This window comes from Nomascus leucogenys, chromosome 13 (genome assembly GCF_006542625.1).
Source record: "Nomascus leucogenys isolate Asia chromosome 13, Asia_NLE_v1, whole genome shotgun sequence".
NCBI lineage: Eukaryota > Metazoa > Chordata > Mammalia > Primates > Hylobatidae > Nomascus > Nomascus leucogenys.
Genome location: NC_044393.1, coordinates 9,553,808 through 9,568,495, shown reverse-complemented (window position 1 = coordinate 9,568,495; position 14,688 = coordinate 9,553,808). Strand labels below are relative to the sequence as shown.

Below are 14,688 nucleotides of genomic sequence, written 5' to 3'. Positions count from 1 at the left end.
CCCCAGATGTGAGGTAGAAAATGGATTGCAATGTAGCAAGAATAAAACAGGGAGCCCTCTGAAACTCAGAAGATGGTAGCTTAGATTACAGTAGCAGTCTCTTGTAGAGAAATATAAATATTCCTGGTTTAGCTAGAGGGTAAAAATACACAGAATTTGGTGATTGATGAATTGTGTTAAAAGATAATTATTAAAACAGGTAAAATTATGACTGTCATACAAATGTAGAATGAACATGTGTTGAAGTTTCTCCTTAACTCGTTAATTAAATGAAGGAACAACGTGAAATATTATAACTAGTTCAAAGGGTAATTCAAAGAACTCACACATTTATATATCCGGAATGATGAAACGAATATTCAAAAGGAGGCAAATCTAGCTTCGTGGACAGTGGGGGGTGGGGTGGGTGGGATTCAGTTGAACCTCTACTGGACAGTACATAATTTGCATCTTTATAGACTAGAATAATTTTGCATTGTTTTCACTTACCTACAATTTACAGAGAAGTAGAATAGCTCCCACAGAATCAAAAACAGATAATTCTCAAAAGGTGCTTGCTACAGAAAGCCCAATTTTCCACTGAAGTGCAGATTATTCCCTAGAATTGCTGTGTATGTGTGTGTGTGTGTGTGTGTCTATGTGTGTGTGAGAGAGAGAGAGAGAGAAAGAGAGAGAGGAGAGAGAGGACGGGGAGGGAGAGGATTAAATATAGCTGAAATCTTGTATGAGCAACTGCAACCTCCGCCTAATTTACAGAATTAGTGTATATGTATATAAACTAGAAGAGAAACAGATTAAAAAGCAGGGGCAACCTCCTTTATGTACTTAATAACTTACTAACAGCATTTTCTATGGTATACATATTATTTTACAATATCCTTTCTAATGATGGAAACCTCTAGTTTACAGATTTGCCATGATTAATTAAACCAGTCCTCTGAAACATTTAGAGTATTTCCAGTTTTTCTCCAAAGAACCCTATTCCCATATGTGTGCATATTTCCTTAATTATTTCCTCAAAGGGCAGTTCCTGGAAGTAGTATTTCTGGGTCAAAGTGTAGATATAATTCTGCCTCTAGAAAGGTTGTGCTAATTTACTTCACCACCAGGAAAGGGTTGGCATAGCTAATTTATTCCCTGTGGATGCTTTTTAAGTATTTTTAACCTTCTTTATACATATTTTATTTTATGATTAATTATCCCATTTTTGCTGCTATTTTTCTTTACAGTAAATTTAAAATGTATCTTGATATCCACTGTTCAATTTTCTCCAAATTGGCTTTTCTTTCCTTACAAATGAAGGGTATATATGAATCTTAGGCATAGAATCATGTTGTTTACTCATTAAAAAGATTTTTTTTTCCTTCATAAAATACATGATTCTGACCCAGCTTATTATTTTGGCAGGTGGAATTGGTAGCAGCCTGTGTATTATGATTGGGGGAGGCCGTAGAAATCACTCTTTTGTAGTCTTCAAGCACCAACTGTGAAATCCTGTCATGACAGAGTCATTCATAGGATGGAAAGTTTTGACTTTCTTGGCCTCAGAGATCATCCAGGCCAGTGCTCTTGTAACTGCTCAACGAGTTCATTTTAATCACTGCCCAGGTAGAGCCAATTTATCAAGACAGAGGAATTGCAATAGGGAAATAGTTTAATTCACTCAGAGCTGGCTGAACAGGAGACCAGAGCCTCTGTGAAAATTTAGAAGCTAGGGTTTTTCAAGGATAGTTTGTTGGGCAAGGGAATGGGTGCTGCTGATTGGTTGTGGATGCAGTCATAGGAGTGTGGGAAACAATCCTGTGTACTGAGTCCACTCCTGGGTGGGGGCCACAGGATCAGTTGAGTCAAGTGTCATAGATCTGGGTGGGGCTATTGGTGGTCAACAATGCAAAAGCCTGAGAAGACAACTCAAAAGGCCAATCTTATGTTCTACAGTACTGGTGTTATCTGCAGGAGTAATTGAAGAAGCTGCAAATCTTGTGACTTCCAGAATCATGGCTGGTAATTCTTTATGCTTACATCTTAGCAGAATAGCTCCTCTCATCCTCCTAACCTGGTGGTCTTTCATAAGTTTTACAAAGGCCATTTAGTTCTGAAGAAAAGTGATTATCATTTAACCTATAAATTAAATTTTCTCCCAACATAGCGTGGCCCAAGCCCAAGAATGACTAAGGGCAGTTTTGAGATTAAAGGCAAGATGAGGGCTGATTAGATCAAATCCATTTTGTTGTCTTAATTTTCTCACTGTCATGATTTTTGCAAAGATGGTTTCACTCTTATATTGCAGAAGGAGAAATTTGCAGACAATGGCAGATAGGATGGAGGGGCATTACCTGTGGGGAAAACTCCTATCTCCTGGTTCTCCTTGGTTAGCATCTCCACCATTGACTTCCAGATTATATCAACCCACACCATTCTCTGTGGCTATTGAAAAGCCTGAAAGTGACAGAGGAGACTGAGACTCTACGGGGATAATGTCAGCCAAATTGGAGGGTTGGGCACTCATGGAGAAGTGACTGGTCAGCCCCAGATAGTGGACTGTCCAGGCCAGCGGGGAGTCACTTAGCCTGAACACTAGTTTACCACCACCATGGCAAAGGAAGAGCAAGAGGCTGAGAGTTAGAGAAGCAAGGAAGTCCAAGAAGAGTTGAGAAGTTGTATGAGATAACATCTAATTCTAATATAGTTAGAAAAATACTTAGTTTGGGTTCCTGCACTTCTGTCAAAGACACTGACTATGCTATCACTGAAGGAGAGATAGTATGGAGTCCTTTTCAAAGCAAATACTTCTTGCAGATTGCTAGGATACGTGGAGTCCTGGATTAGTGTCTTAAGAACCCAGTTTCAAAAAACTCCCTTCAAAACTATCACTGTGGGTGAACACTTAGTGCCAGTGAGTGAACTTAAAATCACAAATGCAAATGTCACACTGAAATAGATTATCTATAAAGCAGTCGTCCAGATGGAAGAGCATATGGCTACAACTAAGTGTCCCTTTTTAGATTATGATAAGCATGAAAATAAACTTCTTACAGATGGATCGACCATCAGCCTGAGTTTATGCATCCCTAAGAGTCCAACTTTTCTGAAAAAATTCCTGGAGTAGTGGTTAAGAGTTTATTTTCCAGATTCAGGCAAACAAAAGTTAGAATCCTGGCATATTTCTCCTAGTTTTTGACCTTGAGTAAGATGCTTAACCTCACTAAAACAAAATTTGCTCATCTGTGAAATAGGAATAATAATAGACTCTGCCAAACAGGAATGTTGGGATGACTAATTGAAATAATGCATATAAAGGGCTCAGCATTCCACAGTGCGCAGAAAAAGAGTTCAGCCAATGCTAGGCATTAATATTAACATCCTGCTTGAGAAAAAATATTTGATTTGCTTTGGAAAGTAGGTGCCAATAGGAGTAGCACATGAGAACTGAGGCTAATTCAGTCAGCACTGTGAGGATATATATCTTTTTTTATTATTAATTATACTTTAAGTACTAGGGTACATGTGCACAGCGTGCAGATTTGTTATATATGTATACATGTGCCATGTTGGTGTGCTGCACCCGTTAACTCGTCATTTACATTAGGTATATCTCCTAATGCTATCCCTCCCCTCTCCCCTGACCCCACGGCAGGCCCCAGTGTGTGATGTTCCCCACCCTGTGTCCAAGTGTTCTCACTAATATATATCTTTAGAGTTTGGAGAGAATGCTCTGAGTCAATGTGATTACAGAAAGGGAATGCTGGCAAAATGGAAGACAATTTTCACCTACTTAGTTAAGTTGTACCTTAACTTCGTAGAATAACTATAGAAACCTAACTGCAGCCCAGTGCAAGAGATGGGGATGCTAATGGATCTGCATGAGAAAGTGCCCTTCAGGATGGCACCCACATTAATTGTAGAACAGTGATTCCCCAGTGGTGGACAGGGAGCCCAGACATTTGGTGGAGGGAGTTGAAAAATCCTCAAGTCAACATTTTAATAGAATTTTATTGGAGTAGAATCTTGGCTTGTGGGGAGATGCGGAATGTATAGGGATTCCACAGAAGGCATAATTACTTCCATTTCTCCCTGGAGAGACTTGTCAAACAGATTTCTTTGAGATCTGAGCTTAAAGAGTTGAGAAATACTGCCGTAGACCAGAGGTTGGCAAACTGTGGTCCACAGGCCAAATCTGGCCCACTGCTTGGCTTTGTAAATAAAGTTTTATTGGAAGGTATCTACACCCATTCATTTACATATATTCTGTGGCTGCTTTCATGCTATATTTGCTGAGTTGAGTAGTTGCAATAGCGACCTGGGGGCTCTCAAAGATTAAAACATTTACTCTTTGGCTGATTAGAGAAAGTTTGCCAACTCCTGTGGTAGATTATAAAGGCCTAAACAGCCCCATCTTACTCTATAGTTTGCATGGAGGCAGTGTACTATTTCCTTTCAACAGGAATTTTGTGACCAAAATTTGCTATTTTCTTCATAACTGTCCTTGAATCCTTTAGAAGTATAATTGTTGCTCTGTTTAAGACATTGTGAAGGATTACTATTATAGTAAAATTAGGAATTCTAAGCAAATTCTTAATTGTTTCAGCTGCTTCTTAGAACTGGAAATTTTGGTGAACTTACCAGAATATTCTTTGCTAGGAAAAGAAGCCAGTAAAAAATGTTAGAGATTTTAAACTAGGGCTAAGCAATTATTAAGGGTATCAAATTTTAAAGGAAGAAAAGACGAAGGAAAAACAGAACAAATTATTCATGGATTGGTGACAACTTAAGGCTGAAAATTAGGTATGATAAAACCACCACCACCACCAACAAAGTACATGCTGAATGAGATTTTCATGTAACTGCTAAATCTACTGTCTTTCCACCCAGGTTGTTAGAACTGTGTGATGTGCTTATCTGCTTAAGCTTTGACAACCCCCTGTGGGGATTGACTTGTTCAAATCAGGGGCTTTGAAGATATTCACAAAGACACATATTTTTCAAATATACAATTTCAGATCAGCGTGCATTCAGCTGTGGCAGTGGTCCTCATTTTGCCCCCCCCCACCGGAGGATGTTTGACAATGTCTAGAGACAATTTTGGTTTTCAATGGAGGTGGGAGGATCTGCTACTGGCATTTAGTGCGTGGAGGCCAGAGGTGCTACTAAACATCCTACCATGCACAGGATAACCCCCCACTAGAAAGAATTTTCTGGCCCAAAATGTCAACTGTGGTAAAATTGAGAAACATGATGTATAGGAGGTGAGCTATTTCAACATGGAAATTATACTATCATTGAATTCTCATACAGTGTATTTACACTAGGATTACCTATCTTTTATTGATTAATTGATTGATTGATTGACTGAGACTCTGTCATGAGGCTGGAGTACAGTGGCACAATCTTGACTCACTGCAGCCTCCACTTCCCTGGGCTCAGGTGATCTTCCTACCTCAGCTTCCCAAGTAGCTGGGACTACAGGCATGCACTACCACACCTAATTTTTGCATTTTTTTTTATAGAGACAGGATTTCACCATGTTGCCCAGGCGGATCTTGAACCCCTGGACTCAAGCAACTCACCCAACTTGGCCTCCCAATGTGCTGGAATTACAGGCATGAGCCACTGCACCCAGCCAGGATTAACTACTATTTATAGCCAGTGAAACTATTATAGTTCGAATAAAATATTTCTCTTTTAAATAAAAATGTTAGTTTAAAAAGTCAATTTAAAGAAAAATGTTAACTAAGTAATACTATAGATGACAAGTAGATTTGTTATATAAAATATAAAGACAGTTGAATGAATTAATTTTTAAAAACTGCCCCAAACTATTAAGTGAATGGGATTATTTTCAAACTGTCATTCTTTGAAGCAATGCCAGTGTTAACCCAAGTAGTCCCCACATGCTACCATATTTAGTAAGTCTTCCTGTTTTATTTTCGCTAAACAATACTGAGATATTTAGGGTAAGCTTTTAGTCCTCTGGATACTTGGTGGCTCTTCTAGTGTTCTTAGGACAGTGTGCTGGCAGTTGAAATTGGGAGTTTAGTTTAATGGATTCCATTTCTCCTTTAGTGTCTCTCTCAAACTCAATATGGCAGCTCATGCTGCTCTGTTTCAAAGGCCACCATGTGCCACTTTTTGCAAGCCACCCATCTCAGATGCCCGCATCCGGAAGCACTTTTAGAAGTCTTTGTCGGCAGCCCCAAGAGGGAAACACAGCGTCATCTGAAAGTACTTTATAAATATTTATGGCATTGACTTGCAAATTACAGATAAAATATCTGAAAACATGGTAAAGAGCAAATTTGTCTGGTCCCAACTGAAGAGGTTTTGACTCAGTAGACCTCGGCTAGTCTCTAGGAATCTGCATATTTGACAATTATCCTGAGTGATGCTGGACCAAACAGTGAGAATCACTCAGGTATGATACATGACAATAAAGGAAGGATCTTGATTGCACACATTGCTCTCAGCTTTGGTACTGTCTACTTTTGCACCGTGTGTTTGTATGTTATAGTTTCACATCACAGACTGCCTGTTCATAAACCAAATTTGAGTTTTCCTTATCTTCTAATGAACCAATATATTTTCATTTGTCCTCACTACTTAATAAAAGAAAAATAAGACATGAGAAAAAAGTCCCCTAGACTTAATACTGATGGGTCAAAAATGGAAATCATTAGGCATGCTGAAATTGAAGAACCTTTAGCTTGCATTCAGCAGCTTTTGGACATAAGCCAGGCAAAAACTGTGAAGAAAATGGAACACATTTTAAAAAACGTTAGAAATGCTGTCATTGAAGTTTGGGTCTGAAAACTGAGGGATAGTTAGGAAATTTAAAATATCTTTCTTGGTGAAGATATTTTTTCTTGCAGTGAGCATAATGTTTGCATACCTTTAGCATGTTCAGTTTCTGAACACATTCTTGGGGCATGTACAAAAGCAAGAGGTTGCCAATAGTAGAATGACAGCAAGAAACCTATTTTTCACATCCTTTATTTGAAGAAGCAGAGTGACGGTCATTCCCACTGTAATTACAGTTCTCATGTGGTGGCAATATTTTAAGAGAGCCAATTGTCTCATCTGTTATTCAGACATAAGCAAGATGTTGATAAGACTCTCCTTGACAACCATAGTACTGAGAATGTTCATTTTCATGGCTGAATCTCCACCCTGAAAAGGATTTTGTGCTTGAACTCTTACCAATGGCTCTTGTAACTTGCCTTCTTAAAGTTACACAGTCTAGTGGTTAATTACACTGTGATCGGATGGCAAAAAAAAAAAAAAAAAAAAAAAGGACTGGAGAAGAATGTAGATGACATTTGTTAGATTAGGTAATTTCAAGATCTTGCTTTAATATCTGTACATCTTACTGTCTTTTTAAAACTTTAATTAAACATTCTATTTCGAGATAATTGTGAATTCACATTCAATTGTAAGAAATATTACAAAAAGATCCTATACCCTTTACTCAGTTTCTCTGGTAGTAAAGTCTTCCAAAACTACAGTACGATATCGTAACAAAGATATTGACATTGATATTGATGTAGTCAAGCTACAGAACAGTTCCATTGCCACAAGGATCCCTCATGTTAACCTGTACAGCCAAATCCACATCCCTGGGCACCCTCTGTCCTCCACCACCACATTCCTAACCTCGGACCATCGTTAATCTGTTTTCCATTTCTATAATTTTGTCACATCAAGAATGCTATACAAATGCAATCATGTAGTATGTAACATTTTAGATTTGGCTGTTTTTTTCACTCAGTATAATTCTTACAGAGATTTATCCAAGTTGTTAAAGATATTAATAGTTAATTTCTTTTTATTGCTAAGTAGTATTCCATTGTATGGAGGATGTACCACAGTTTGTTTAATCATTCACCCACAGAAGGATTTCCATGTTATGAGGCTTCCAGGTTTCGGCTATTTTGAATAAAGCTATAAATATTCATATACAGATTTTTTTTATGTGGGGATAAAAGTTTTCATTTCTGTGTCATAAATTCCTAAGAATGAAACTGCTGGTTGTATGTTGCTTGTTTCGTTTTTTAAGAAACTACCACTGTTTTTCAGAGTGGCTGTACCATGTTACATTCCCACCAACTATGTAGGAGTCATCCAATTTTTCCACATCCTTGTCAGCATTTGGTGGTGGTGGTATTATTATTATTTCAGCCAATCTGATAGGTGTGTATTGGTAGCCATTGTGGTTTTAATTTGCCCTTCCCTCACGGGCAGTGATACTGAACATGTTTTCATGTGCTTCTCAAACATCTGCACACCCTCTCTGGTGAGATGTCTGTTCATGACTTTTGCCCATTTTGTCTTTAGATTATTTGTTTGTTTTACTGTTGTGATTTGAGGGTTCCTTACCTGTTCTAGATACCAGTTCTTTCTCAGATATGTGGTTTACACATCTTTTCTTCCAGTCTATCACTTGTCTTTTCATCCTCTTTCACAGAGTTTTTCACATAACAAAACTTTTCATTTTGATGAGGTCCAGTTTATCAAATTTTCCCTCTGTGGATTGTGCCTTTGATAACAGGTCTAAGAACTCTCTCCAGACTGTGATCTCATGCATTTCCTTTTTATCATTTTATTTGATATTTAAGTTTTATCATTTTATTTAATATTTGGGTCTATTTTAAGCTATTTTTTATATAAGGTGAGTGTTTTAATGTTTAAGTAGACGATTTTTCCACCCCCCACCGTGGATGTCCAATTGCCTCAGTACTGTGCACTGAAAAGGTTGCTTTTCTTCCACTGAACGGCTTTTCCACCTTTGCATCTGTGTTTTTATATTGCTTGGTGGATTTAACAACTGTGCAGGATGAAAACCAATAGAATTGACTAATTATACTAATACCTCTGGGTATTTAAAAAATAACAGAATCCTCTTTCATTTAACTTACAGGTTTTTTGTTTTGTTTTGTTTTTTTTGGTAGTCTCTCTCTGCTCCCCAGGCTGGAGTTCAGTGGCATGATCTCGGCTTACTGCAGCCTCTGCCTCCCGGGTTGAAGCAATTCACGTGCCTCAACCTCTAGAGTAGCTGGGACTACAGGCATGTGCCACCACTCCCAGCTAATTTTTATATTTTTAGTAGAGATGGGGTTTTGCCATATTGGCCAGACTGGTCTCAAACTCCTGGCCTCAAATGATCCATCCATCTTGGCCCGCCAAAGTGCTGGGATTACAGGCATGAGCCACCTCGCCCAGCCATACAGTATTAACTTTTATTAAACAAAACAAAAACTAACAAAACCCAAAATCTATTCTCATGATCCAGAGAAAACATTGTTAACATTTTGGTTTTTTTTTTTTTTTTTGCCTTTTTCCATGCATTTTTATTATAGTGGAGATCATGACCTAAATGAAAATTTATATTCTGCTTCACCCCTCTCCACAATAACATATTATGAACACTTTTCTATGTCGTTGGAAATTCCTTCTGAAACTTGTTTCAAATGAACCAACTATGTTATCCTGCAGACAGATAATATATGTATTATAGATGTAGTATAATTTACTATATAAATATTATGTACACTATATTACTATTTTTTATAAAATAATTACCTATGTTATCTTATAGATGCATAACATTTATTATAGATATATTCTATATGTATCGTAATATGTACTACATGTTTACTATATGTGTACCATTTACTTTATATAGCTACTAATGTTGCTCTATAGATAAATAGATATATTACATTATATATTATAGAAGTATTATAATTTACTTTGTCACTCCTTATTGTTGAAATTTGAGTAATCCCTAACTTTTTTATTGTAAATAATGCTGCTAACATTTTATTGTACATTCGGTGGGATCAGGCACATATCTTAGCCTCTTTATTTAGAGCTAAACTTCGGAGTAGAGTGGATTTCGTTTTTTCACCCTGAACAAAGCAATTAATTTATGTTCAAGTTTCTAAGCCAGAAGAGAAAAATGGAATATGTAAACATTGCAGACAAGTAGTAGTTAACTTGAATTCCTCACCCATCTGCCAGGTACTGATAGAATTATAAGAGGTTTTTAAATTGACTATGTTTTGAAGGACCAAATATTTTATGTAGACTTTGTTTTGTTTCTTCTTATTAGCTCAGAGGTTCTTAAACTTTGTAGTACATAAACTTTATTTATGGGTCAAATATACAAAACCACATATGGTAATTGGAGGTGATTTAAGGATCGAGGATAATCATGACTGAAGAGCGTCTACCCATCTGCGCTTGAATATGGAATTCATTTTGTTTTGGGTTTTTTCCTGAGGATAGATTTCTATTCTTTTTCTTTTCTTTTTTTTTTTTTTTTTGAGTCGGAGTCTTGTTCTGTCACTCATGCTGGAGTGCAGTGAAGCGATCTCGGCTCACTGCAAGCTCCGCCTCCCGGGTTCATGCCATTCTCCTGCCTCAGCCTCCCGAGTAGCTGGGACGACAGGCGCCTGCCACCATGCCCGGCTAATTTTTTGTATTTTTAGTACAGACGGAGTTTCACCGTGTTAGCCAGGATGGCCTCGATCTCCTGACCTCATGATCTGCCAGCCTCGGCCTCCCAAAGTGCTGGGATTACAGGCATGAGCCACTGTGCCCAGCCTGATTTTTATTCTTTTAAGGTTATTTATTGTCAAGTGACCTTTAAAGATCACCAGTTGAGTATAACAGTGCCACTCAGACATTTGCCATCAGTAAATATTATTATTAAATTATACTCATTTGCCAGGCGCGGTGGCTCACGCCTGTTATCCCAGCACTTTGGGAGGCCGAGGCGGGCAGATCACAAGGTGAGGAGTTTGAGTTCAGTCTGACCAACATGGTGAAACCCCGTCCTACTAAAAAAATACAAAAATTAGCCGGGCATCTTGGTGCTTGCCTGTAATTCCAGCTACTCAGGAGTCAGAGGCAGGAGAATCGCTTGAACCCAGTAGGCGGAGGTTGCAATGAGCGGAGATCACGCCATCTCACTCCAGCCTGGGCGACAGAGCAAGACTCTGTCTCAAAAAAATAAAAAAATAAAAAAATAAAAATTATACTCAGTAATTTTTAGGTTTAAAAATGTCTCATTTTATTTTGCTTTTGGAGAACATTGTTTTTCATATGCTCATTAGCTCTTTGCATTTTCTCTCTCTAGCATTACTAATATTTTAATGTACTAGTGTACTTTTTACTAGTTATTTTCTTCAGGGTAGTTTTGGTTGCTAGAATCAGACCCCCATTCAAGCTAGCTTAATTAAAAGTTGCAGTGATGTTGATGGTGATGGGTTCCTGGGGATATAGGTGATTTCCAAGAAACCCAGAGGAAAGGCTAGATCTCAATATTAGGAATTGAAAGATGGTGAAGAACTAAAATGTCCCTTTTACCTAGAGTAGAAATGATCTAGTTCCCTGTAGCATGTTCCACTGCTTAACTCTCCTGCAAGTGATTCAACATGGCCAACAACTTCTGTTTAAACCTACCAGCATTGACCTTTCAATTTGGTCTGCACCTTTGGCAGTAATCTTCAAGTCTCTGGGTTGAATATCCTAAGCAAGAATCTGGTTGGTGTAAATCAGCCAATTATTAGCTAGTTAGTTTAGTGTCTGGTCCAACTCTTCACCATCCATTATGAGGAATATCACATGATAACCATGAGCTGTCAGATTCTAGGATGGGCAATGAGATCTTTAGCGTAGACCAAGCCCATGGTTTTCAGATTTAATTGCACTTGAAATTCTAGCATGTGCCTTGAATGCCTATTTTATTTGTACTTATTTGGGATTTTTATCTCTGGGACTTTTTCTGAAATATACCTAGTGATATTGCTATCAAAGCATGAAGAAATTTATCTTCAAATACTTATTTTCTTTTGATTCCAGTAATTGTCTGAATGACACATAATATGCCCATTGTGGAAACAATTTTGACTTTTAAAACTTTATTTTCCCGAAGCAGCATCACATTTCTGGCTTGCAAATATTTCACAGGTGAAAACATCAAAAAGAAAACATTTAAATGCAAATGTCAGTCAGTGGAGATGCTGAGCTCAGTCTTTGTGTTTCCTTCCAGATTTATCAACGATGCTGGTTAGTATTCAAGAAAGCTTCAAGCAAAGGTCCAAAAAGACTGGAGAAATTTTCTGATGAACGTGCTGCATATTTCAGGTGTTATCATAAGGTAAGACTCGATTGCTGTAGCTTTCCAGAAATCTATTTACAGGGAGGCAACTGGAATTATTGACTCTGAAAACTTGCCTAAATTATTTAACGAAGATACAAGCAATATCTTTTCCAAGGACAAAACACCCCTAAAATAACATCTGCTTGCTATTTTTTTCAAGTAATTGACTATCTAAAGTCACTCTTCCGGTTTCCTGCTATTTGCTGTAGCTGTTCTTGTTGTTTTCCAATCTCTGCTATGGGACTTATCATGTTGTTGTACTCCCTACACTGAAGCCCGGAGAGGATGAGGACTGGATCTCATTGTGTCTCAGACACTGCCTGAGGCAGAAAGACACTCATTCAAATGCTTGGGAAATGTGGGGAGAAAAGGGAAGGGAAGAAGCAGAAAACAGGTAACAGTGGACGAAGAGGAAGTTCTACCCATTTGTTGTTTCTTTAAGTTTGATGACTAAATTTTCTTAGTAGTAGTGAGACTTCCTCACTAAAAATAGTCATTGTATGTTAAAACTCATTAAGGTAAGTACAAGATTTACTTACCACTTGGATTCACAAATTAGATAAGTATTTCCCTCTACATGGCAGTATATTTCCATGGTCCTTGTTAACAGGCAGCCTGTGTATTTTCTTTTTTCATGAAAACGTGTGAAAGCACATGGTTAACACTCCTCTGAGGCTCTGGTTATTTTCATATGGAGAAAATACTACTCTTGTCTATGAAGGAACTATGCTTATTTTTATGATAGAACATTTTAGTTTTGGCTTTCCATCTTGAAGATTCTTTAAGCCTCATTTGGTGAGAATTTACTGGGGCCAGGCTTCTTTGCCATTTAAAATTTTATGCGAAACCAGTCCATCTATTAGAACAGAAAATTGGCTAGGTGGGGGAAGTGAACCGTCTTTCCTTTTGTGCAAACTCTCCAAAAGCAGTGACTTTTCGACACCTTATAAAGGGTCTATGATGACACTTTGGTTTATATGATGATGAAAACAGTAGAGGAAGCTGCATTTCTTCTCAAATTAGAGAAATAAGGACTATGCTATACGTTAGAGGCACACCTGTATGTACATAAGGGAAGAATAAGCACAAAACAAGCTTTTGGGACAGGTAGAGAAGGGAGTCAAGGGTTGCATCTTCCATGCATTTCATTTCTCTGTCACCCCATGAAGCAGTTCCACATTCCAAGGCTTCTCCCACTCCCAGCCTTCCTTCTCGCCAAAGGAGAACCCACTTATACCTTTTTGAGTCCAGATTTCCTCTATCATTTATCTTTCATATGCCAAATATGAAATGACACTTCAAATATATATATATTTTGTTGCCAGGGAGGAGTTGTTGAATTGCAAATGTATTATTTAGGCACAGTGATCCATGAAGCCAGTGATAGCATAGCTCTGAACCCTGCAAATAATCTTGAGCCAAACTCTCCACTTCTATAACACTCCAAACTATTTGTATCCAGTCATTTTGAACCAGATGTATTATGGCCCAGTTATCCCTCATGTATCCAGTATTTTACCTTATAACAAGATGGCGAGCAATGCCATAAGGATGACTTGCTTTATTTTTGCTCAAACAGCCTTTTCTTAAAATGAGAATCAAAATACCCAGGAAGACGTTTGGCTTATCATCTAGACACAGACAGAGCTTTAGGTGGCCGGAAAGTGTAGTTACACATCGGGTCTTCTCTTGAGAACCTTAGCCAGTCTGTAACTTTGCAATTCACCCTGAGGCCCTATACTGTCTGGTCACCGTGTGTGGCCTTTTGATCCTTTTTTGTCTTGGTAGAGTTCCAAATACGTCTGGTTCTTCACAATCCAAACATCTGATTCTGCACAATTCCATATGCCAACCTTTCTGAACGTAGAAAAAATAAGAAATAGGCTATGTTTTACTGATAGACCTATACATACCTAAGAGAAGAAAGAAGATAAGTGAGGAATATATTATAAGAACTCCTCAAATCCCATTCATCAGCAAATGGTGTTGGCTGTATGCTCAAAATGTATGGAGACTCTGAGCACAGCTCACAGCCTCTACTGCTACCCCTGGGGTTCTAGGCAGTGGGCTGCCAAATTCTTGGGCTTCTAGAGTCTGTTCGAAACATTTATATCACATCACGATATTCTTTGCTGCAACACCCTCAGCGAAGGTCTTATAATGGTCTACGCCAGTGGTCCCCAACCTTTTTGGCACCAGGACAGGTTTCATGGAAGACAATTTTTCCACAGACGGGTTTGGGGGTGGGATTGGTTTCGGGATGAAACTGTTCCACTTCAAATGATTAGGCATTAGATTCTCATAAGGAGCAGGCAATCTAGATCCCTAGCATGCACAGTTCACAATAGAGTTTCCACTCCTATGAGAACAGGAGGTGGAGCTCAGGCAGGAATGCTTGCTCACCTTCTGTGGTGTAGCCGGGTTCCTAATAGGCTGTAGACCAGTACTGGTCCAGTACCCATCTGCTGCCCAGGGATGAAGGTCCCTGGTCTATGCAATCACATGATTTGATTTCTTGCTGCCCTTTT

At 38.3% G+C, this 14,688-nt stretch overlaps 1 protein-coding gene across 3 annotated transcripts in view; it reads left to right on the top strand.

Annotated features, from left to right (window-relative positions):
- DOK5 (docking protein 5) overlaps nucleotides 1-14,688 on the top strand; it is a 177,747-nt gene that overhangs the window by 68,020 nt on the left and 95,039 nt on the right. For all 3 annotated transcript variants that reach the window (XM_003252954.3, XM_030826415.1, XM_030826414.1), the window contains exon 2: nucleotides 12,050-12,157. In XM_003252954.3, coding sequence (XP_003253002.1) covers nucleotides 12,050-12,157 — 108 coding nt within the window. The remainder of the gene's footprint in view (nucleotides 1-12,049; nucleotides 12,158-14,688) is intronic.